The sequence below is a fragment of the Haliotis asinina genome, chromosome 10 (genome assembly GCF_037392515.1).
Source record: "Haliotis asinina isolate JCU_RB_2024 chromosome 10, JCU_Hal_asi_v2, whole genome shotgun sequence".
NCBI lineage: Eukaryota > Metazoa > Mollusca > Gastropoda > Lepetellida > Haliotidae > Haliotis > Haliotis asinina.
Window position 1 is genome coordinate 19,072,546 of NC_090289.1, and position 26,884 is coordinate 19,099,429.

Below are 26,884 nucleotides of genomic sequence, written 5' to 3' on the forward strand. Positions count from 1 at the left end.
CAAAATGTTCAATCTTCGGGCTCGTCCGGGATTTGATCCCGGGACCTCTCGCGCCCGAAGCGCGAATCATGCCCCTAGACCAACGAGCCACTCGGTGTGGGTGTGTTTATATTACATTTATCATCAAGAATTGTATTTGTCGATTTCATTCTCATTCTGTGTTAATCGTTTATTTCAATGTAAGTGCAATGAAAAGCAAAAATAAACATGTAATGTGATACATAATTACGACAACAAACGCATGCCGAGTGTCTCGATTGTCGCTCTTTAGAGAACTCTTCTATGCTGAAGCGCACCCAGCACTCAAAACTCCGTACACGGAAGTAGGAAGTGCTACTTCCCTTGACGCTAAGCAAATGTGATTTATAGGGGATCGTGAGCTTGACGTAACAACACGTTGCTTTTCTCAGTTAATCGCGTTTACGGTTTCTGACGCATATTGTGTATACATAAGCAAAGACAGCGTTTTAGAGACTGCATTCGGACACTTAACGATGGCAAGTCTTGATGATTTGAAGCTGCGAATAGCGGAACTGGAGGATGAACTTGAACGCGAAAGACGAAAAAACCAAACAGCTGTTCGTCGGAAAATTTCACAAATGAGTTCGGAAGTAGTTGACAGCAACCCATACAGGTCTGTTACAAGAACAAAGCTAACAATCTGTGATTGGTTTTAAGGTTTGAATCTCCTTTGCAATATGTTAAAGGTACCAAGACGGCTCCATTTAAATGTCTGTTCATACCTACAACATCTTTCCAGAAGAAAGTATAAAGGCCCAGCATAAACACTGAAACAGTGAACACGCACATGCTCAATGATTTTTCTAAGCATGTGATATTATGATGAGAAGAATGGAATTATCTCATATGGACCTTAAGAAACAAAAACGTATTTTTATGTAATTGTATTGTCTATAGTAAAAATTCTACAAAAAATAGCACCATCAGGACCAAAAATATCAAACAAAACAGAAAAAGTGACAGTCGTACATAAAATGTTCACTTTTGGTGAGATAAATGAAACCTTTAAATCACAAAGGTGTTCTTATCAGTGATGATTTGTCTGAAAAAAAATAAGGTCAAGGGTATTCATAGTAGTATAATAAATAGCAAAATAGTGGAGAAAGAGTTGGCCGAAATGGATGAATTGTTCAAGAACATCCATTAATGTTCTTGCACACAGTATGTCAACCACAAATTCGAAGGGAATTTTAAAGAAACTAAGAGGAAGATATGCTTTTTTCATGTTTATTGAATAGTTGCATGTGCAGTCAGATAAAGTACAATCTGTTTGATTCCATTTGAGACCCATGAATTGCTCACTAACACAAAATCTAATAATTGCAGCAAAAACAAATTTTGCACAGCCACATGAAATTGACAGATCAACTCTGATGATATGTCTCATAATTTGGGACACCCGAATAAAAAAGTTGTTTAACAAACGATCATCATTTTCTTGTCACCTTTCGCTATTTTGTACGAGGGGGACGTCTTGCTGGTAGAACAGCCAGATGGGCAGGGTGCACATGTGAAATTGACACGTGTGATTTGCTCGGCAAACCAGACATTTGTGATTGCAGTACCTGAAACAAAGAGATTATCACACAACGCCAAGTCAATTATTTGACTTATTTGTATTTAACTTTTTTAAAAACGAAGGTGAAAGGTATAGGCCTCAATATGCTTTGGCTAAGTATCATTTATGAACTGCACGTGCTGTTTGAATGATGGAAGGGAAGTTAAAAACTATCTTGAAAAACTACCGATTCAACCTGCACGGACACATCTGAGGAGACCGTCTCAAACACGATGTGAGAAAGTCGATTCATTTCAACAACAGCTGGTTAGAAACGCCATTAAGTCTCTATATAAACAAAAGTCTGATTGTCATGGATAACGCTCCATATCATGGTGTTCAAGTACCTAATACAAAGGCCCCAACATCCAACAGTAAGAAGGGGGACATGATAGAATGGTTGCAAAACAAAGCAATATCGTATCCAGAAAAAGCAACCAAACCTGTTCTGTATGACATCATAAAGTCAAATAAAACCACACCTGTGTTTAAGGTTGATGAGTACCTTACAGAACATGGCCATTCAGTTTTGCGATTGCCACCCTATCATTGCGATTTAAACCCAATAGAACTCATTTTGGGTGTCATGAAATCGGATGTTGGCAGGCAAAATGTAACATTCAAACTTCGGGATGTACAGACGATAGTTCAACAGTCAAAAGACACCATTACGCAGGAAACATGGCAAAAGTGCGTTGAGAAAGTTGAGAATGAAATAGAAAGACATTATTGGGAACAAAGTGGACTGGACCATGCTACCATCAAGCCAGTCGTGATTAGGGTAGACTGTCGACAGCGACACCGATTCGGACAAAAGCGTCCTCTGAAAGTGGCAACACTGACTCCCATTGAATATCTCAAGTGGTAACCAGATAACAGCTTTTGAGATGACCCCATCTTCACAACACACGCTTGTTGATTACCTGGCTGTTCTACCAGCAAGTGCCCCCCCTCACACAAAATAGCGAAAGGTGACAAGAAAATGATGATCGTTTGTTAAACAACTTTTTTATTCGGGTGTCCCAAATTATGACACATCATCAGAGTTGGTCTGTCGATTTCATGTGGCTGTGCAAAATTTGGTTTTGTTGCAATTATAAGATTTTGTGTTAGTGAGCAATTCATTGGTCTCAAATGGAATCAAACGGGCTGTACTAATTTTATTACATTGTCGACGCCTCGTCTGTCCGTCCGTCCGTCCGTCCGTCCGTCCGTCCGTAATCATTTTGTTTCCGGAGCATAACTCAGAAACCGTTCAATATTTTTAGACCAAACTTGATAGATACAGGAATCTCAGACTATGGTTGCGCCTTTTGCTATTTATAGATTTTTGGCATTTATATTTTTTTTGTTTTTCCATGGAACATTTTGGTGCTAGTCTTACGGTGGGGTGGGCTTCGTTTCCAGAGCAGAACTCAAAAACCGTTCAATATTTTTCTGCAAAACTTGGTAGATATATCAATCAGAACCTGAAGTGATGCCTTTTGCTATTTACAGATTTTTGTGATTTCAAATTTTCTTGGTTTCCATGCAAATGTTTCGGACTTAGTCTAAAAATGGAGGGATGAGCTTCACTTCCGCAGCAGAACTCAAAAACCATTCAATATTATGTCTGCAATACTTGGTAGATATATGAGTCTGAACCTATAGTGGTGCCTTTTGGTATTTACAGGTTTTTCTGATTTATTATTTTCTTGGTCTCCATGGAAATGTTTTGGACTTAGTCTCAAAATGGAGGGATGTTCCCAGAGCACAGCTAAAAAATCAATTCATATCTTTCAACAGATCTTGGCAGATATATGAGACAGATCTTGAAATTGTGACTTTGCTGATTACAGATATATGGTATTTATAATTTTCATGAATTCCATGGAAACAATTCAAACTTAGTCTAAAAAAAACTGTGAGATGATTTGTCCTTTCAGTCATGTTGGGGCCGGGGGATGTGTCATCTTCTGATGACTCTTGTTGTCTTGTGTAATATATTGCAGTGATCAGTAGCTATCATTATGATACAATCGACCTGTTTAGTTTACTCTCCTCCTACTTGATGATAAATCTTTGACTTAGTGAATGTATAATGATTTTGATGATCACGTAATCAATAAAAATTATGTAATATCATGGAATAGAGTCATCACCTTGTCTGTATGTCCTGTCTGTATGTCTGTAATCATTTCGTTTCCGGAGCAGAACTTGAAAATCGCTCCTTATATGTCTGAAACTTTACATTTGCAGGTATTGAACTCATGTCTTTTGATATTTTTATTCTTGAAAAAAGACATTTCCATGGCGGGACTTAGAATTGCTTCTAGGTTAAAGCTTTGTTCTGGAGCAGAAGAATGATCTTAGGATTTAAGTGGAACTGTTGGGATGGCCATCTTCTGAGTAGTCTTGCTGTCACTCTGATAAAATAACAAATTTTGAAACAAATATAAAATATTTGGGCACAAGTTCAGCATAAAATCATGAGAAATTAAATAATAAGGTTGAATTACTATGAAAGACAAGCAAAAACTGATTCATGAGAAATTAAATAATAAGGTTGAATTACTATGAAAGACAAGCAAAAACTGATTCTTGTATATTTTTGCATCAGGATTTTCCAATTTCGTTTTGTTCAGAAATTGTCTCACTGTTCTAGACTTAAATTCCCGTTCTTGTTATTGGGCATTGCTAATATTAGACTGAAAGAAACTGAAAAAATTAACCTGACATGATTAGATCTTAACTTGACACTGTATTGTGAATGATAAACGCAGAATCTGAGAAATCTGTCTTTATACAAACGTCACCTGAACCTATAAAATATTGAAATACTATTTTTTAAAAGTTTAAAATTAATATTCATTTGTAAATACCACTCTCTTAAGAAACAAGGAATAGGAATTTCGCGTAACCATAGATGTTTGTAGTGTCTCATTTCACATTTCTCATCTCAAGAAAATTAGGATTAGCTTTAAAGTAGGTCATTGTCTGAATTAATTCAAGATACTCATGTTGTGGTTTGACCTCTGCCACACATGCAGTTCTACATAGACTACAAGTCTTCACAGGTCTAAGACTGCATGTTAAGGGGATCAACTGCTGTTTCCATTGCCAAGTCAGGCTATCAACAACAGTGGTATTTCGACAGTTAACATGGTTAATGCTTTAGAATCCATGCAATTACATGGACAGTTACTTCAACGTAAACATTCAGTGCAACTCCATAGAAAATTACATGTTGATTTTTCGACAATAATTAAAAAATTACTGGTACATTAAATCCTCTTATCAAAAGAGACAACGAACGGATTGGGTGTTCAGGTTCACTGACTTGGTTGACATGTCATCAGTTCTTTAACTGCACAGATTGATGCTTGTGTGGTTGATCACTGGATTGTCTGGTCTAGACTTGACTTATTTACAGACTGCTGTCATACAGCAGAAATAGTGCTGAATGTGGCGTAAAACTAAACTCCTGTAATGATGTTTAGTACCTTTGAAGCATTGGTTGATAGACATCCACCAATATGTGTGTCATCATGAAGCGGTAGCAATGATAATGGCACTTTATGTTCCAAAACATCGGGCATTATCGATATGCTTGACTTTCTACCATAAGTAGATTATTGAGAAACTACAACAAACATGAACAATACATTCTTCTTCATAACAAAAAAAACTAGAATAACGGTTGGTGACATGATGGTTAAAGCTACAAACTGTCAACTCTCTGAGGATGTCACATTTCAGATTGAACTGATCATTTTCTGTGACATTCAGGAGGCTTCCCCGCTCAACGCACAAACACAATTAATTATAGAGGGTGTCAAGCTATTATAGAAAGATCTGTAGATTTGTAGAATTCTCTGGCAAACGACAAAGCCTGATACACTTGCAGAATAATGAAAATGTGAGGAAAACTTACCTGTACTCTCGTGTGACATGTTCTTCCATCGAGGAAAAGGAGTTGCTTTTAGGGCAACTCCACATTTCGTGTGGACAGCGCTTCCATCCAGTACATACTGTTTGTCAGGATTTTAGCTATCAGGAATATTCATGATGTTGCATGCAGCTGACCTTGATACTGTTGTGTGGATGATGGCTTCGTCCCACTACGATTGCAATGTGTCAAAGGCTGAAACTTACGTTTTTAGAAACATTTATATTGATGAAGGTTTGTATAATTGTTGATTTTCATGTGCCTTATCAATTCCGCATACCGTGCCGAAACATGTTAGGTGTGCAAATATTGATTATGTGAGGTTTATGAAGACTGTTACATACGGGAAAACACACATTTGTTTTACTGGAATCTGAAAACTTAAAGGTCACTTGCAGCCAAAAAGAAATTAAACATTAAAACACAGTTATCACTTATTCATGATATATAAAAGGCATTGCTGATAAAGAAAAAACAAATAAGGAAAATTTTAAGCGTATAATAGCAAATCAACAGTGCAATGCTTTGTACTTGGGTTTACCTCCCTCAAAACGAAGCTGTCAGAGCCAGTGGGTGTGTTCTCATGTGTAACAAAGCCTTTTCATTGGCCACTGATTCATCTGCCGATATGCTTATAAGCTTATGGCTTAATAAGCCTCATAAGTGTTAATTTCAAATTGCATATGGTCAAAGATTGAAGTTGTGTATTACATATTGTCATTAGCAGACAGGCAGGCAGAGATAAAGGTGTGAATATACCAGACATTGAGTTTTTTCTGTGACAGAGTCTGCTTATCATAATCAATATGTTTCTTAATTTATGTAACAAGTAGATTATTTATTTGTTTGTGTATACAACCAAGATTAGACTACTGCTCACGACCTCATGCTCTGGGCAGGCATACCGTTTCAAGCTCTGCGAACCTGCACACAGAGCATGTGTTAAGTGTGCCTAATTATCCCCCCATGTAATGTGTGGGGGATATACAGTATGGTTCAAAATTATTGAGAATAGCTAAAGCATTTCATATTATTAAACGAGAACAAATCAGATAAAATTGAATGTATTGTGAAAGTGAACTGACCTTTTCATGTTGTGTAGGTAACAATTTAATATTTTATCAAGTCTCCTTGAGCTTCACGGCACACTCTAAGACGGGTAGGCATACTTCCTATCAGAGAGGTTAGTGTCTCGTGAGTTATGTTGTCCCAGTATCGGACCACTTCTCTCTTCATGTCTTCAATTTTTGTCAACCCCTTTTGATTCACACATTCCTTCATCATCCCCCAAATGTTCTCAATGGGATTTAAGTCAGGACTATATGCAGGAAATGGTAATGCAGTCACATTTTTCTCCTGAAACCACTGCTTGGCATGTTTTGCGGTGTGTTTAGGATCATTATCTTGCTGCAAAATCCAGTCATTTCCATAAATCACATGTGCACTTGGAAACAGAAAATTATCTAATATGTTAGTGTAGCGTTGACTTGTCAGATTTCCCTCAAACACACACAGCGGGGTCGTTCCTAATAAGGATATCCCTCCCCATACATGAAACTTTGGACTGTATTTAGGTCGTCGATACAACGGTGCTGACGCAGACTTTGTCAATATTTTCACATTATTGGGATATACCCATATTGAGCTTTCATCAGTAAAAATCACATTTTCCCAGTCAAAGTTTTCATGTGCCAAACACGACTCAACACGCCTGTCTTTATGTTCTTGTTTCATGAGAGGAGAAGGAATTCCAGTCTTTTTCTCCCATCCAAGATCAATCAAATTTCTTCTAACTGTAGATTTTGATACAACTGTTGATCCCCTTTCTATCATTTCATACCTGATGTTGGAGATGCTTGCCCTTTGCTTTTTAGACGCTAAAATTCCCAGCCGGACGCGATCTGAGAAGTCCAATTTTCTGGGTCTCCCTGCTCCTTTCTGATGCCCAAAATCCTTTCCCTCTTTAAAATTCTTCCTAATCCTATACACAGTAGAAAGAGGAGTTCCTGTTCTCCCTGCCAGTGTATTTACATCATCAATTCCTTGATTACACAACTCAAAAATCAACCTTCTTTTATCTTCAGCAGACATTGTTGACAGTGCTGAGGAAAATGACGTCTGCTACAGATTCAGGGGAGGTAACTCTAATTGTACTATACTCAGTAGGCCAAGATGAGTTACCTCCCTTATACCATTACTTAGTTTTAAGTATCAGTGAATCAGTTGAGGTGTTAGGATAGCTCAAAGTAAGAAGAAAAATTCTCAATAATTATGAACCAGACTATAGTTGACGCCTCATCTATCCGTCCATCCGTCCATCCCTCCATCCGTAATCATTTTGTTTCCGGAGCATAACTCAGAAACCGTTCAATATTTTTCGACCAAACTTGAAAGATATAATGATCTCAACCTATAGTTGTGCCTTTTGTTAATTACAGAGTTTTGGGATTTTTTTTTTTTGTTTTTCCATGGAACATTTTGGTGTTAGTCTAAAGGTGGGGCGGGCTTCGTTTCCGGAGAAGAACTCAAAAACCATTCAATATTTTTCTGGAAAACTTGGTAGATATGTGTGGCAAGCCCCAAAGTGGTGTCTTTTGGTATTTATGGGTTTTTGTGATTTATTATTTTTTGGGTTTCCATGGAAATGTTTCGGACTTAGTCTCAAAATAAAGGGATGTGCTTCGTTTCCGGAGCATAGCTAAAAAAACCAGTTCAGTATCACCCAAAGTGGTGCCTTTTGCTATTTACATGTTTTTCTGATTTATTATTTTCTCCGTTTCTTTGGAAACGTTTGTGACTAATGTCTCTAAATGGAGGGATGGGCTTTGTTTCCGGAGCAGAACTCAAACACCATTCAATATTTTTCTGCAAAAGTTGGTAGATATATCAGTCGGAACCTAAAGTGGTGCCTTTTGCTCCTTACAGGTTTTTGTGGTTTCTTAGTTTTTCGGTTTCCATGGAAACATTTCGGACTTACTCTCAAAAGTGAGATGTGTGTTCTGTTTTCGGAGCAGAACTAAAAAATTTCTTAATATCTGTCAGTAAAGCTTGGTAGATATGTGTGGCAGACTCCTAAGTGGTGCCTTTTGCTATTTACATGTTTTTATGATGTATTATTTTCTCGGTTCCATGAACATGTTGCTGACTTCGTTACCGGAGCACAACTCGAAAACCATATTATATCTTTCAAAAGATCTTGGCAGATATACGAGACAGATCTTGAAATGGTGACTTTTTCGGATTACAGACATATGGCATTTATATTTTTCATGGATTCCATAGAAACAATTCAAACTTGGTCTAAAAACACAATAACTAACTGTCCTTTCAAACATGTGGGGGCCACGGGGATATGTCATCTTCTGATGACTCTTGTTTATCACCTTGAAAAACAGTGCATACATAAGGTCCTCCATCTTTTGTCCAATGTCTATGTTTACTGCCACAACATCTGCTTCCCAGTAAAACTTACCGCACCGGTTTGGTGATGCTTGTCTAATGCCTGCACCTTGTACTTAAAACCATCATTTTGTACTTCTCATCAGGGATCACCCTGGAGCAATTTTATGTTCATTGAAAGAAATGTCTTCCTTTATCTGAACAAGGACTTTTCAGAAGAAATTATTGGATATTTTAATATTATTACATAGTGTAAGTATGCGTGAGTACTGGGAATTTCCCCCCTTGTTAAAGTTTTAATGGGATTTCTTGTATTTCAATGGGTAAAAATTCCCAAATCCCTGCCAAAAGTGTTCGCTGTCTCTTCCATATGGCCATTTCTATCATTTTCTGCGAATAGGAGAAAACATGCCTCCGAGGTTTAGGTAGACAATGTAAAACCGGAGGGAGAAGGATGGCCTGACCTCGATGGCTTTACATTGTCTACCAAAACTGAGAAGTGTTTTCTCTTACTTACTACTACCATCAATAATAGATTATTACAATGTAGTTGATCATCTAATGAAGCTACATAGCAATAACCGAAGCGCAAGTAAAATCAGTTTAATAGATAATTCAAACCCACTTCTTTCGTCAGCCTGATGGCCATGTGGTAGTACGTCTGCCTATGAACTGAGGGTTGCAGTGCCAGTCTTGCTATGGAAAACATTTCCAATTTGAACTTAATCTTCAATGATATTTTTCAGTTGATTTCAACATTCATATATCAGTTGAATGTTGATATTCATAAAAAGTTAGGAAAAGACAGATGCAAAAAGTAATACCTAGGAAGAGGTCTCTAACTTTACTGTTCTCCAACCATGAAGAAGAGTCTTCAACAGCAAGTTCAGACTGTATTTGTACCAAATGTTCGATCATGAGAAGAGTATGCATGATGAAGTCAATCACATGTAATGTGGTAAAAGGTCTTGGTGTGATTCTAAACACTTCGAAACTTGAGAGCGACGTGTCACCTACGAGCACATGGTACAACATGGCTTGGAAAGGGAGGTAATCAACCTTGAACTAAGTGAAGCATGTAAAAATATGTAATATCTTACATGTCAGTGTGCGACAACAAAACAAAACCCTCACATGCGGTTATTCTGAGAAAACAAGAGATGACCTAAGATATAGTGAGAAGCACACTTCAGGTTCATATCAAGCAAGCTTTGATTAGTTTTCATGTTGTTAGATTGTGCTCATCAAGCTTGTTCATAGACCTAAGTGGTGACTACATTAGCTTTTGCTGATGTTCTGTTGCTTTCTGTGTCACTACATATTGGTTAGAATTATGTGAGAATTACCTCCCTTGTTGTTTGCTGTTATAATGTGTGATTAATGAATTATTGAAATTCCTTGTCCACAGTTGTGAAATACATGATCTATGAGAATGCTATGTTACGAATGTATATTTTCCTAGACTGCAACCTTTGATTATGTGGTGTTCTTGATCTAACACAGTGCAACTCAGATGACTTTGAATTAAATACAGTGTTGTACTTCTGTGATAGTGAGAATGGCATGGCATATGTTAAAATGCTCTAACTGAATTCCAACACAGACTTCAGGTCATTGTCGAGGAAATTCCATTAAACAAGAGGTGACCATGACTTGTATTGACAGATTTCTTGTTTTTCATCCTTGGAGATTTCTTATTTTTTCTTTTGTATTTTCTGAGGTTGGAGTAAATTTCTTTTCATTTCTGCTTTTGCACTGAGACAATTTTTAAGCTTCTAAACTGACAATGGCTGATATTTATGCTTCACTTTACACTGATTGTGTGTCAAGAAGTTCTTTTTCAAAGCTTCTCTTAACACACTTACCATGCTAACAAACATCCAAATCCTCAGACAAATCTTAAAAAACCCTTTCCATAGCTTGATCCGCTGTTATTCTCATGTAGCTATACACATGCAACCCAACCCTTCCTGCTTAGATCTAATAAATTCATTTTTGATAACATATATCATTGCAGTGAGTCTTCTGAAAATCATATGATTTATTTTTCAGTCGGTTAATGGCCTTGAAGAGAATGGGCATCGTTGATAACTATGAGGTAAGCATACTTAGTACTCCTTCATTATCCATACAGTGAAGCATAACCGAGTACATAAAAATCATATGTTGCACACATGTAATAAATCCTGAAACGAATTTCATTGGTCAGTTATCCGACCATGGCCTCCATGACCCCATTGGAATGTGGAACTACTTTTTTCATTCATAACTTTTTACTACAAATTTACTACGAATGTCCAGTTTTGCTGCTACCAGAACATACCAATGAAATGCTATCAAATACAAAACATTACAAACGAACAAATTTTCACACACCATGTTTATTGATATTAGATTTCATGAAAAATACAAACTTCATGAGTAAACATTCATTATCTTTTTAGATTTGCTAAGTTAGCACAATCACAGACGATAACAAGATGGCTTCTCCCATCCCTGTCAACAGTCTCGTTCAGATAGATGGCCAGCTAAAGGGTCGTGTTATCAGTGTTACACAGCTCCTGAACTCCTTTAACATGTTCGTTGTGCAAACTGCCAATGGTGTTAAAGAAGTTCCAAGATACAGAATTAGGAAGTTACCCGACACTGTAACATCACCACATTGTGAAGCAAACAGTGACATGCATGTACCCAAGCAGGTACTCAATGATCTCCTTAATGACAATTTCTTTGATGAGCCTAAAGTCGAAAGATTTCAGGATGGTTCTGACATTGAAATACAGGATTTTCTGAAGGAAAACGAAAATGAAAACACTGCTGAAAAGACGAAATGTGACCTTACTATCTTGAATTCGTACATGTCTTCCATGCACTATGAACACTGACAAATTCATGACATTCCTTCCACTGAGCTCAACAAAATTTTAATAAAGTTTTTCATGAGTGCCAGAAAAGTTAATGGTGAAGAGTATCAACCAGCTACATTACGTGGCATGCTTGCCAGTTTTGACAGACATTTAAAGCAAGCCAATTATGGTAGGTCCCTAGCAACTGATCCCGTTTTTGGACAGATGAAAACGGTACTCATGTCAAAACAAAGACAGTTAAAGAGAGATGGACAGGGTAACTTACGAAATAAATCTGAGGCCTTGACAGATGACGAAGTAAACAAATTGTGGAATTCTGGGCAGTTGGGTGGTGACAGTCCCGAATCCATAATCAACACTTTGTGGTGGCAAAACACAATCTACTTTTGGATGCGGTATTGTACACCCCAGCGCAATTTATGTTGGGGTGACATTTCACTTAAGACCAACACTGATGGAAGGGAATATCTTGAGATGTCCGAGAGACAAACAAAGACAGGCACTAGGGCCGATCCAAGAAATGCGCAAGTCCTTCCTCCTCGGGCGTGAGCCAATGACGAAAATCCAAGCAGATGTCCGGATGCCATGTACAAACTGTACAAATCTCTTACACCATCAGATCACTGCAGTTCCAACACAGCTTATTATCATGCCACAGCTTTTAAGTGTAGACCGCTTCCTGGTCAACTATGGTTTAAGCAACAGCCCATAGGTAAAAATAAACTCGGCTCGTTAATGAAAAGGATGACAAGTGGAGCACACATCACTGGCGACAAACGGCTAACTAACCACAGTGCCCGCAAACATTTGATTCAGAAGTTGCAGGACAATAATGTAGCTCCAACACATATCATGCAAGTGTCTGGACATAAAAATGTACAGAGTGTGAACAATTATTCACACCTTTCTGATGCACAACACAGGGAAATGGGAAATCTGTTGTCTTCAACTGGAAATCAACCTGCCATGCTTCCATGCTTCTGTTGTTCCGTCATCTGAGGTTGTGCAAGCTAAATCCACATCCCAATGCATGTTGTACACAAACACTAGCAAAGCCTTGTCTAGTGATGTTGTTCACACTATCTTCGGAGGTCCAATATACGGGGGTACATTCCACATCATATTAGCAAGTCTTCTATGGCAGTGAGTGAGACTGAGTCCATTACAAAACGTTGCCGTGTTGCTCGCTCTCCTCTCAGTGACTGTTCTGACGACGAGTAACTTTCTCATTAACAATGTTTCCAGTTATACAATTCTAACAGTTACTTAAGTTGATAAATATTAAATTTCAATTCAAAATGTGTTTGTGTTTTTTGTCTTCGTGCAAGAGTAGCTAGTCAGTATGTCACGCTCTTTACTTAGTACCATTACACGGGGTTTACGTCCATAGTGACGTATCATTGTATTCTTAAGCGACCTTGCCTTTACATCAAGCGGCAACAGCTGATTTCATTTTACGTGGACTTTGTTGTTTGGAAACAAAAAGTCAGATACAAATGGATAATAAAGAAATTAACACACTCGCGAGTGTGTCATATTATTTTTACGAAACCCGTTTCAGAAAAATCCATATGGATTTTCTGACACGAGTTTCGTAAAAGCAATATGACACACTCGCTTGTGTATTAATCTCTATGTATCATACTCAGTGGGATTGATGATGTATATCTTGTCTTGATTTTGGATGCTACAACTACAATGGTACTTCAGAAATTACTAAGACTAATACAATATTTACATGCACTGATTTGCACTTGTAATTAAATTTACATATATGCAAAGTTTACACACTGGAATGGATTTGCACGTGTGAGTATATTTGCTAAGCATTCACATGACAATTAAAGTCACCCTAGATTTCTGCAGTTACCTTTCTGATGTAAAAATCGACAGAAAACGATGTCTTTTTTCGCTTCTCAGTGGAGGAAATGGTTTACTTTTTCCCTGGGTGTTGGTCTTTCATATGGCTTACTAAAAGAGAGGTCGACTGATTGGTGGGACCGAGTTGTCATAACAACATTTTCCCATGATGATTGGAAAAACAATTTCAGAATGTCCAAGACTACCTTTGACTTTGTCTGTTCCGAACTTAATGAAACTTTAAAACCTACTGGTAATTGTGTTCATGAGCCAGTAAGCATCAAGAAACTGGTCGCAATTGCAATATACTGTTCTGTATTCATGTGTCAAATACAGAACAGCTCCAAGTGTATTCGGTGTCAGCAGATCAACTGTGTGAAAGTGTATATGGAATGGTTCTAATGCTATAAGAGATACTTTAACGCACAAATACGTAACGTTTCCAAAAGAAAATGACCTCAAAGTAGTCATTCAAGGATTTCAAGACACTTGGGCCTTCCCCAACTCTAGTGGTGCCACTGACAGTTGTCACATTCCTGTTATTGCACCTGAGATTACTGGTATAGAAAAAAGATTATTTTCACTGATTTTACAACCTTTGTGTGAACATAGGTATATCAATAACACTGGCTAGTTGGGCAAATTGCTTGATGCGTGTTTGGAAATTCTGAAAAATATCAAATGATAAATACTAAATAATAATATGTGCATTTATGGTACACCAAAGCTTTTCACGAGGTGAATGCTTATAGTGCTAACAGTCAAAGCAGGCATATTATTACCCCGGATAACCCATTTTCTGCTGGGTGAACAGAGGCAATTTTGAACAAACTCACTTTGTTCACTAAGGTGAGACCACATGTGCTTACTGGGGCAGGACTGAAGTCCTAGAAACTGTCAGGAGTCAAGTTGTCAAACATGGTCACCCATCCAAGGACGGTCCAGCTCAACATTGCTTAACTTGAATTGATTTGTAGCCTGAGCTCCATGCACAGGACCACTCACCACCATATCACAAAGGTTAATGCATAAGCAACTCTTTCCTATAATTAATTTGGAATAAGGGAATTGTGTTACCATGCAAAGAAGCTGCAATACCAGTTATGTTAGTGCCTGATCATGCATATTCATTGAAAAGTTTGTTAATGAAACCTTTTCCCAACCATGTTCAGTTGACTTCTCAACAGCAAACATTCAACTTTCAACTTTCATGTGCAAGGATGACCATGAAGAACTCATTCGAAGGTCTTCATGGACGATGGAAGTGTGAGCAAAAATGTCCAGAAGGTTGTGAAGGTCGACATTGCATGCATTGTGGCATGTGTTGTTTTGCACAACATATGTGAAATGCAGGATAAAGAGTATGACTAGGAATGGAATGAAGATAGAGATGATGCTGATATGGACTGAAATGATGAAGCAATGAAGATGTGTGCAAGAACAATTGTCATCATTGCAGTCTCTTTTCTAAAAGTTTCACAGACTTTGCAAGGCGATGATGCTGGCCCCGGTCCGAGAATTTCATACATAATGTCGAAGCATTTGAATGTTACCCATCCTGCTCCACTCTTTTCCAGTTTTCATTTAGTGAGTCTGTATGGATGCCTAAGTGGATGTTCACTTTGCAGTAGTCTGATGTATTCTCACCACCACCTGTTATCATGTTTTCAGAAATGATATAAATGCTGACATTGCTTTTTATCCAATTGACATTCAATCTTATTTTCCTCTCATGAATTAAGTAAATACAGTTGAACCCCGTTATGCGGACCCCGCATATCCAGACACCATGCCTTCCGGACAATTTTTATGTGAAACAAAACTTACGCTCATTAATTGTACTCGCTTAAACGGATCCTGCACTTCCGGACCCAGACAGCGAATTTTAAACCATTCCCATAGATTTCCACTGAAAAATGATCCAGTCGTCTGGACGGAAAGATCTGTGCAGATGTGCATGCGTATATGTCACATCTATACCGTTTACCAAACGGCTAAGTGATTTCATTCTTAATCTGTTGGAAGGAATTTGATGTGATTTGATTAATTAGCCATCAAAACACTAGGGACGTGTGTCTTTCCATTAGGATTTGGTGGGTGTAAGAACAAAAACACATGTTCAGTAGGATTATGGGAAATTACACTGTAACTGTGATTCTTCAAAGGCATTTAGAAGTTGGCATAGTAATACAGGTCAAATGTTATGGATAGCAACTTCTTAAGATTATTTTCATGACGTTTCGGGGCTTATCCGAGCGACCTCATCAGATTGAGCTGAACTGAACAGTAAGGCTTAACTGTTAACTCTGCCCATGACCTCACAATGCTATGACAACTTGATACCAGTAGCTAACAGGAATACTATGACAACATAATAGAATTAGAAGTGAATGGTTACAACTAACATGACTCATAGAATGACTGCATCTTATTTTGAATATATAGTAGTGTTGTTGGATTAAATTAGAAGTGACAGATCCTTGTTATACATCGGGGATATTCGGGATTATCTCCCAGTTGTTCGGGTCATTCTAGGTAGATCTGTTTGCCTCTGGGGCAACGAACCAGATTCCTGTGTTTTGCTCCCGGATACTGGACCGAGGGCAACAGCCAATGATGCCTTTCTGCTCGATTGGACAGACAGAGTTCTGTGGGCGTTCCCACCAGTTCCTCTGATCCCTTGAGTCCTCTTGCAGATGGCCGCACAACCAGTTTGACTACTTGTGCTCCTGGCACCCCTTTGGTCGGCCCAAGGCTGGTTGCCGGTAATCATCAGGTTTCTGGCTCAGCCTCCTGTACTGTTACCATTTCGACCGGACCTTCTATCCCAGAACAAAGCGCTGCACCCAAATCCCAGGATTCAGTGGATGGCCTGGCCGCTGTCGGGAATCGCCTCCAAGCCAGAGGGATTCCTGCACCAGTTGCAGACACAATTCTGGCTTCACAGAGGGATTCGACAAATGTTCAGTATGAGGATAGTTGGGCCTGTTATGCACGCTGGTGTGTCAACAGGGGGATTCTTGATCCCTTTTCTGCAGATTTAGTATCTGTTTTGGAGTTCCTACAGTCTAGGTTGGAAGCCGGACTAGCCGCTTGAACAGTTAGGAGAGTAGTATATACAATGGGGGTTTTAAAACACTTTCAAGAAAAGTGTCTACAAAGCCTTATTTACTAAATAAGGCTTTGGTTGGGTACTTAGCTCTTGCTACTATTACCCCTACTACTTAACGTGTGTTGGAGGTAACACTGTGCCTATATCACGTTTATATCGATGAAACAGTTTAACGTGAACCGCCTACGATCACTTTGGTGTTCGTAATAAAGGCTTGCTGGGCTTTTTGTATCCCCTGTTCTATGTACTTTTTTTCTCGTCCTCGCTGATAGCAGACTTACGAGACTTGGATCGAATATCTTGTTTCATTCCGTTATATTTTGTGAGTTCAGAGAGGATTGAACGAAACTCCTCTTCTGAGATCTTACTATCAGAGAGTGCCGTGGAAATACGCTCACTCACTGTGTTGAGCTTTGCTTCGGCCAGAACCCTGATCTCGTCGTGTTTCAATGCCTTACGATGCAGTCTGCGTGATACTAACTTAAGCGCCAACCCTGCCAACCCTGCCACCCCTGCCGTTATTTCAATACCTAGCACTATAGGTGCGGCCACGATGGTAGCTAACAACCCAACGCCTGCCGCCCCTAGTCCCATGCTGGTTGCCATAAGGGTAGTGTCAGCCCCGTCCACGATATTGAAAGCTCTATTGTACTTTTTACATAGTGCTTTCCGCGTGTCACGGTCTTGTTCTAGTTGGCGTTTCACATCACATAACTGCCTCAAGCGGAACCCATCTACGGTTTCCAGCGTCTTCGCTACTTCCTCTACGACTGGGTACAGACCCATACTATAATATATATTTTGAAAGATTTTTTAATTGGGTTTCAGTTAATTGTCTCTTAATGTATTTGAAGCCTACAAGGGATAGATCATAACTAATGATAATAGGTGAGAGGCCAATAGACTTTTCTGTTGTAATAAAAACCCCACGGAGGCTTATTAAGTGGTTTATAGAACTCGTGGGGAACGTAGAACCCATGGGGATAAGAACCGGGGGACCCTGTTGTATAACAATACGGCAATATTGGCCTATGTGTTTGGTAAACCAGTGTATTACCAACCCGGGTAAAATTTGACGTCCTTTCGAGGCGTTTTCATTGTCAAAATACTTAAAGACGACTTCTATGATGATTGTGTAGGGGTAGGATATTATATCAAAAAACCCCGGGGTAAAAAGACTACTGCTAAATGTTAATTTATTAACCGATCCAGAACTTACCCCATTTTTTTCTTCACCAAAATCTATCGAGGCTACACTATTCATGTTATTCTCCGGAATGAAATCCCCGGGCCAGCTACCGTTATTCCTAATCTTAGAGATAACCCCCCTTTCTTTTAATGTGATATAAGGTGAGGTGAGTGTTAAGTTGAGCAGCCATTTGGGCTCTTTAAAATCTGATAACGACACCCGTCTGTACACGTCTTTGAAGTGCAGGATATATAAGGCGTCTTCCTCACCAGGCTGATCGAATCCCTCCGTATCTCCTAGGTCGTTAAGCGTAGTGTTGGGATGACTGGTCATTATTATACTATTACGATATAATTTCCAACTGGTTTTCTGATAATAATTCAGGGGTGAACTTCATACCCATGAAGTGTATGTTGTCAGGCAGGAAGATCTTGGTTAGTGATATCTTGTTTTCCACGATCACGTTGACCCCCTCCAGACTGGTGTTGGAGCCGACATTCACCCGCACGTAAACGTTGCAAACTTGATACTGGTGTCGTTTCACCCACCCGAGTTTGATCCCCTTCACGATCTCGATATCATTCCCCGATGGTTCCCCTAGGTAGACTTTGATGATCAGTGTTGAGTTTGCCGGTAGACTCTCTAGTATCTTGACCACGCCTTCGAATTCAGACACCAACTGCAATGCCACGTTTTGTATGGCCGGTTTACTCGATAGCATGTGGGCTGCTATAGTGTTGAGTGGGCTGACGACTACGCTACGTCTCTGAGTTGGGACGTAAGCCACGAGCATGGTTCCATTGTTCACGACTTTGTTTAGGTGGTTGTCTTTGTTATCCGTGAACACGTAGGGGGAGCCGAGTCTAATATTGAGAAACCAGTCGTTATCGGGTAACAACACCCACTTGTCATCTTCGGTGAAGACGAGCATATATGGCTTGTTTCGGGCGACGGTAGTGCTCTCAACATCGTCTAAGTCGAACAGTTTACCCCCGAACGATGGGTATATTATCCAGTTATCACCGGTGTTGACAAGGGCGTACTTAGTGTTGACTGTTGCTCTTGTGGTATCTACTATATCACTTAGGGCTCCACCGGAGACTTCAACGCGTTTGTAAATGTTGTTTTTCAGTTGCAAGGCATACGATTTACCATCTACTCCGGGAGCGTCGAAACCGCGCGTGTCTCCGAGGTCGGAGAGCCCGATATTGACGCATTTTTTCACTCCGGGCCCTTGTGCGCTGGTCATTTTACATGAAGCGTTAAGCTGAGGTATCCTATATTTACAGGATTATGATTTATATCTAACACCGATATTATCAGCTCAGGTATGTTACCCTGGGTTAATCTCTTATACTGCCGTGGTGAAAACGACTCGGTTCTACCGTCGTTGTATTTCTCAGTTTTCACCGGCACTGCTCTCAGTATAGTGGAAGGGTGACCTCCTTGAATGTTGTACGTTGTGCTCACCTGACCGAGATGAATGTACAGCTCTCGGTACGGTACTAGGTCGGGTAACTTCGTGCCTGTGACGGTTGTTGTTGGTTTTATCTCGTCAGGAGACATACCGAGTATCCTCGCTAATGGTCGGCCGAGCCTCAAGGAGGTTCTTCCGTTGTTGATTAACACCACTGTGCCATTTGAGTCGTTCATCTTGAGTTCGGCTCCCAGGGGTTTGAAGACCTCGTCGTTTAGAGAGCACACGCTGTAGTAGCCGTCAGTTATCTGACTGCGAGCCCCACTGACGAACAGCTTATTGTTGCTGGCGTTGATGTTAGTCCATTGCGGTAGGTAGGTGATATCGCAGAGTGCGACTTCGAGTTGACCTGACGTGTTATCGATCGCGTGCGTCAGCTGAACGGCCTCACCGCTCGTTATTCCTGGAAGTGTTATGTACATATTATAATATATAAATTATATATTATAATATGGATTTAGCACACTTGAAAATCGTGGTGGCAGGTAGTACGGGGTTTAAAACAACCTTTATTAATATCTTTGAAAACTATATCGTGTCCGTTAATAAAGCGCAGGCGGTGGTAAACTGGAATCAAAACCCAATGCAGTTTTGGCAGAACCAACTCAACTTTGCTGTGTGGTGTGCGACGACAGGGTCAGGTGTGACACCAGACTACGGTATAGACAAACTGAGTAAGGCGGTTATTTTGTTTCATATTTATTATCAAACGAGACGAATATTGAAGGAAATAAGTGCTCCTCTTCCCCAAGATAAAGCGTGGAGTATGACGAATAACCCCTATGATAAACGCGCTTATGAACGTGTTTGTGGGGAGTTTGAGATTCCAACGAATAAAGACTTTCGCCTTCCTGGTGTGAACCATGGTCTCGGTATAGTTCTCGTGTACTTCTACAGGTCCGGAACATATCAGGCCGGTTCTAAAGATGGTTCATACAACCCAAACCGTCATACATTTACAGGCCCCACAACGAATGAAAAGATCCATGTCAGCTGTATAAAGCAAGCCAATCCTGATGCAGCCACAGCCTGGACTAAAATGATCTCAAAAACATCGAAAGAATTCACTCGTGCTGGTACAATACGCTTGAACGACTCGATTCGAACGTACGTGTGGGCGCTGTTGGGTGCGCAGTCGATGACGCGTTCCAACATCCTCGGTAAGGGAACTGCTTACGACGCTCAGAAACAGTTCGTTTCCAACGTTGAGGATGCTATCAATTCTCCAGTTGATCTCCCGCGGGCCATCGACCGTTACCAAAACGTGTTAGAATACGCCAGATCGAAAGTCAACTACGTGTTTGGCGTGGGGCTGTACATGGCTCCGAGTGATATGCAACTGAGAGTAAAAAAAGTGGTGGGTTATAACAACAAAATAGTCATAGCCACGGCGGATCAAAAGTTGGGTATCAACCCCGATATTAACACCCCCTATATCCCACACATCCCACCACGTGAAACGGGTATAGTGGCGCCACCCCCGGAGTCTAAAGTTCATGTGGGGATACCCCCCACACACCCTCATATTCAGGCCTCCAATCACATCGATAGTAAAACGGCCCTGGTGGTTGGTGGGGTAGCTTTGGGACTTATTTGGTTAAAGATTTCTTAGCCGCTACGTACACCAGACCCGCCACGGCGACGATGGCTGCCCACATGTTTTGACTGAGCCACATGGCAGTTTTAGCCAGAGCGCCCAACAACCACGAGACGATGCTACCCAGGATGCCGGGAAGGGCTTCGGCGGCTTTACCAGCCAGTTTAGCTAGGCCTTCCCCGAGTTTTTTTATCCAGTCTTTAACACCACCACCGGCAGGTGTGGGAGTTCCCCCGCCGCCGGCAGGCCCCACAGTACCCCCTGTCAGTGACACCACCAGGGTTGATATGATGAAACCCAATGCAGTCAGAATGCTGGCGATGGTGATCCCTTGCTCCCGGAACAATATCCGAATCCTGTCTGCTAACGTGGTGTCTCGGTAGAGGACTTGATTGATGGTTTCCCGTATACGGCTGACCTGGGATCGAAGCTTTTCTTTGAAGGAGGATGCTGTCTCCAGCCAGGTCTGCCTTTCCTCTTCCAAATTACGTATTCGTTCCTCGATGGTGGCTTTCATAGACTCGTCCTCAGTTTCACCGAGTTTTTCCTTTTCATAGGCGATGTGGTCGTCTATCATGCTAATTTTGGCCGTGCTTTTCGCGAGATGTCCGCGAATGGTTTGCATCGTCAGATCCAACCCCCGCAGTTCCCGAACGGTAAATTCGAGCCCCGGGAAGGGCTTGTTCTCGTAGTCGGCCAACACCTTTTTAATATCATAAGTCATGTTTTGATCTGATGTGGCGTCCCTGATGTCTTGCAGACTTTGAACTAACTTCGGAGGATACTGCTTAGGTCGCGCGCCACCGTAATCTATGAAGCCTAGTTCATCGCGGATAAAGTCATTCCCATGTTTACTGCCCAATGTTGATAAGGCAAGCGGTTCTCTAGTGCGTTTATTCATGAGATCGATCTCCGGGCGAGACTTCAAACGCAGCGTGCCATTGCTATCGAGGGTAAACCTGGAATAGTTCCTTCCCAACGGCTTGAGTTTGGATTTATTTTCAACTGCGTTGTAATAATCGTCGACAGCCGACTGTAGAAGGCCAGTACTGAATGAGGTCTCCTGGTCATCATCGAATGCCTGGGCACTATCGCCCCGCATATCATCCATAGGTATGTCTTCATCCATTAGTATTAAAAATATATTTCCTTTATATAACAATGTACGGCAGAAAATTAGATCCTTTCAGAAGATTGAGAGAGCCATTAGGCGCCAGAGCCGTGCGCCAGTCGGTGACTATCACCAACAATCCCAGCAAGATAGACCAGAATCAAACTCTGCTGGTTAGATTTCCAAACCTTGGTGAGAATGACCTCATTGTACCAGGCACTGTTCGACTGGCGTTCAATATCACGTTGACCTCCGACAACGACAAACGCGAGCTAGTGCGGAACGTGGGTCGAGCTATCATCAAGAAAACGACTGTCAAGATCAGCGGTAACGAGGTGCTGAGCATCGACGACAGCGACGTGTTTCACTGCTACGGGGATCTCTGGAAAAGTGAGGGAGAACGAGTCAATGATGTGTACCAGGGCATCAGCAAATCAACCCGGTCGCGCATAGGGTATGCCTTCACGCCAGACCAGCTAGACAAGCTATCGGACGGTGAAAAGGCCATCGCTCGAGCATACGGGAATCGATTCTGCGTGCCGCTCGACTTCGAGTTGCTCACGGGACACGCGCCGTTTTACCAGGCTGCGCTGGGTGATAGGCTCGAATACGAGCTCACGTTTAACGACTATAGCAAAGTAGTGCGTACGCCGAACGGTGATGAGGCCAGTTATGCCATAGACAACATCTCTCTGGAGTTCGACATGGTCACTAGCCCGGAGCTGGCCAGGCAGGTTCGAAGCCAGTACTCTGGGAAGATGGCTATCCTGTACGATCGCGTACTGAGGCATAGGTCAGTCGTGCGAGATAAGAGCGACACTGTGTGGAATATCAACCTGAACGTGCCGGCGCGATCGATGAAAGGTATCCTGGTCGTCCCCGTGGAGAATTACGAGCCATTCCGGAGGGACAGCGAGAAGTTTTTCAACCCCGAGATTGAAAAGGTGGAAGTGACCATCGAGGGCGTGCCCAACCAGCTGTTCAGTCATGGTATGAGGCCACACCAGCAGTGGGATGAGATAAAAAAGCTACCAGTGGGGGATTACATAACAAAGGACCTGGACCTCGGCTCCGTGCAGATCGGTGAATACCTGACCACAAAGTACGCCCTATGGTTGGACATGCGATCCACGGATGATGATAAACTGCATGGTAGCGGGCGCCGTATAGATAACGGCAGCGAAGGGATAACCATCCAGATTACTAAGAAGGCTCAACCCGCTGGTAAGTTGAAATTATATCTGTACGTTATTATGGACGCGCAACTTAATATAGACAATGGGAGATTCGTGCAAGCCATCTACTGATGGGGGGTACCCCCCACTCCCCACTGACCCACACTGCGCCATAGTGTGCGGGCAGACTGGCTGTGGGAAGACCGTTTTCGTCTTGGATGTGTTGGAGGGTTACTACAAGGATGTGTTCGATAACATCGTTATCATGTGCCCTACTCTGAGTATGAATAAAACGTACGCGCGACCTTGGGTGATGACGGACCCGGACGTACACAAAATCGACCCTGGAACACGCCTGCAGGACTGGTTGAAAGCTCTTCACGAGAAATTTAAAGGGGAACCGACGCTGTTCATACTGGACGACTGCAGCGCTAATCGCGAGATAACAAAAAAGAGAGACATGCTATCGTACCTGGCCTTCTCCGGCCGGCATGCAAATCACAGCGTCTGGGTGCTAACGCAGAAGTTCAACTCGGTGTTGAAAGACCTCAGGGAGCAGACGCGATGGGTGGCCTTATTTCACTGCAAGGACAGGGATTCGTTCGAGGAGTGTTTGAGAGAGAATGATGTGATGAGCAAATTAGAACGGGAACGGGTGAAGAAACAGCTCGCTGAAACTAAACACGCTAAGCTCGTGCTCAAGACCGACCAACCAGTAGCATATAGGGTGTGCTAAAGCTAAGCAAAGCTAAGCTAAAGCTAAGCAAATGCTAAGTATAACTATGATATTTGAAGTGTTTGTCGTGTGCAACTTAACCTTCATTTCTCTGTGTTTTGTCTGCATCGGGTATTATATAGTTAAAACTAAATCTTACTTGTTATATTATAAGATGGAGTGTGAGGAATTGCTCGAACAATTGTTGGTGGAGGGTTCCCCCACTGATGATAAGCGAGAGAAACTAGTGGCGTTGGCTGTTGGCGGTAAAGCCAAACATTACTTTGGAGACTACACTCCGGATAAAATTCACAAAATGTCAGCCGAAGAAATCGATAAGCTGTACGCTAGATACGAGTCCCGGCTCGGAGCAGAAATGACAAAGACAATAGGATCGGCTATGACCCAGATATACACCGGTATTGTATCATACTTCCTTCCCATTCCACCAGAGCGCCAACTTTACCTGTGGGAGGACCTCGAGAAAGACCCTTTTATCGAACACGCCGTGAGTTCTATCAGCTGCGGGCTGTACCACAAATATGGTATGTTGTTGGCTCCAGTGACGGCGGCGATTATCACGGCAAAGTATTGTCAATTTGAGAGAAAAAATAATAATAATAGTATAGATGGATGCTGCTCCCAGGTGATACCCCCCACAGTGAGGGAAACCCCAGTGGGGGTACCCCCCACACCCCCAACAGTGAGGGAAGTGACCCCTTCACAGGAACCCCCAACAGTAACCAGACAGAAGAATCCTATGAGAGTAGCTGCTGGTAAAAAACGGTGGTGTAACCAACATAAAATTATTACAGTGACCAACCCAACCCGACTGTTGTTGGTTGTAGGCGTAACTGCTGCCTTGGCTATCTCGTGGTTATATAGTGAGGGAAACCCTCACCGTGAGGTGGTACCTGAGGTGGTAACCCCCACTGTCGACCCGCATATCATGTTATAATTTAAAATATTTTTATATATACATAATGTCTGAGGGGAAAACGTTCGTCAACGACGCATACCACGCCAGAGTCTAGCAGTAGGGTACGCTCGGTTGACTAAAATGGTGCTTAAACAACCAACTATCAAGCTAGATTTCAACCTGCAGGATATGGGTATGCCCATAATGAACCTTGGTATGGCGATGGCCACAAAAGACATCCTAGTAAAACAAGGGATAATACCTGATAATATAATGAAATAAATATAGGGATGGCCACGATAGCTATGATGGTCGGTGGGGCGTTAGTGAATGCCCTGGCATTTTCTGGGAGTAATTTCCTCTTCTCGAAACTACGAGATGATCACGCGGCTGAAATACAGGAAGAAAGGAAGCGGCACGATCTCGCTACTGAGAACTTACAAAAAGCACAGGCCGAGTACGCTAAAAAACGCCTCCAGAGGATCGATTTTATTAACGAACAACTCCAGCGTGAAAACCATGCCGTTCAAACATTCAACGATGTCGATGAAGCAATGAAAGAATACTACCTACTAACTGGTAAACGATTGGAACCGCTCAATAAACCCACACTCGCTCAGTACTACACACCATCCAAGGGACAAATGAATCGTGAACTGGGCTTCATAGTGTTGGGTATAGCAGCTACTGCGTTGGTTGCGAAGCAATTAAATTAAATACCTATATAAGTAAACATGAGACCCGCTCCATACCGATGCGAATACATACTTATGGGGAAGACCGAGGCCTGTGGTAGGAAATGCAGGAATCAGGGGTTCTGTTGTTTCCATATGGGAAGTCCTAACTACACATGTTCTGTGTGTGGTATCGGGGTTAAAGGACACTACTGTCTATGTAAAGCTCACGGAGCGAACGTAGTCAGACATCAACTCATCTACGAGAATAAAAAGGACTACATAAAAGAACGTAGGCGACTGCTCAAGATAGACTCCAAATAAATGTTTTACTCTGCCACATATTTTTATCAAGGGTTACCTCCCTTTACTGTGACCCAATTAGACATTGGTTATGTTAGGTGTAAACACAACTATGACTACTGTACGCGAGCTTAAGCATATCGCGAGAAGTCATGGTGTGATCGGGTATTCTCGAATGCGGAAGTCAGCATTGTTGAGATTACTAGGTTTAGAAGCCCCTCCTACGGTAAAACAATTAAAAGCTCAAGCAAAACAGCTTGGATACACGGGTTATTCAAACCTGGGGAGAGCCGGGTTAGTCGAATTGTTATCACATACCCCAGTAGCACGTCCCACTGTAAAACAACTGAAAGCCGAGGCACACGATTTGGGTTTAGGCGGGTATTCCCGTATGAGAAAACCACAGCTTGTAGAATTATTACGACAGAATAGAGCTATTGACCTACAGTTCGTGCGCACTGAGCACGCTGTAGGCAACTATTTGAGAGGTTGGCGCATGCACGTTGATAGAAACATAGACATTACAGATATCAAGCCTCTGATAGCTGATAAGGTCAACCAGGAACTAAATAACCTAGGAAGTATCAAGTTTCAGATCACAGTGAAAATGTCGCTCGATAAGCAGGTTGGGAGTACCACTGAGTATGTTCAGCCTTACTTCCGAGGTAAACAAGAGGTCGTCACACATACAGAGACCATTGACACATCAATCGATACCAGTTTTCAGCAGATACGAGAATACCTAGAACGCTACACACACTTGGGGTCCGGGTGGGCTGTAGATAAAATCGATAATGTCTATCTAGACATAGCTAACTACGTGCCGTTCAGAGGCGGATCATACCTAGCCTTGCCACCCTACTATAGGAACAAACATGCCATAGTAAACGTTAAGAATAGAGGAAACGATTGCCTGAGGTTAGCTATCAGGTCAGCCTTATTTCCAGCTGACACTAATCCCAACAGGTCTTCTAATTAT

General features: G+C 41.5%; 1 protein-coding gene across 1 annotated transcript in view; it reads left to right on the top strand.

Annotated features, from left to right (window-relative positions):
• The first annotated feature begins 288 nt into the window (after positions 1-288).
• The window catches only part of LOC137299184 (ubiquitin-like modifier-activating enzyme 5), a 126,868-nt gene continuing 100,272 nt past the window's right edge, over positions 289-26,884 (top strand). The window contains exons 1-2 of the mRNA XM_067831758.1: positions 289-634; positions 10,959-11,004. Of these exons, the coding sequence (XP_067687859.1) occupies positions 495-634; positions 10,959-11,004 (186 nt within the window). The 5' untranslated portion in view covers positions 289-494. The remainder of the gene's footprint in view (positions 635-10,958; positions 11,005-26,884) is intronic.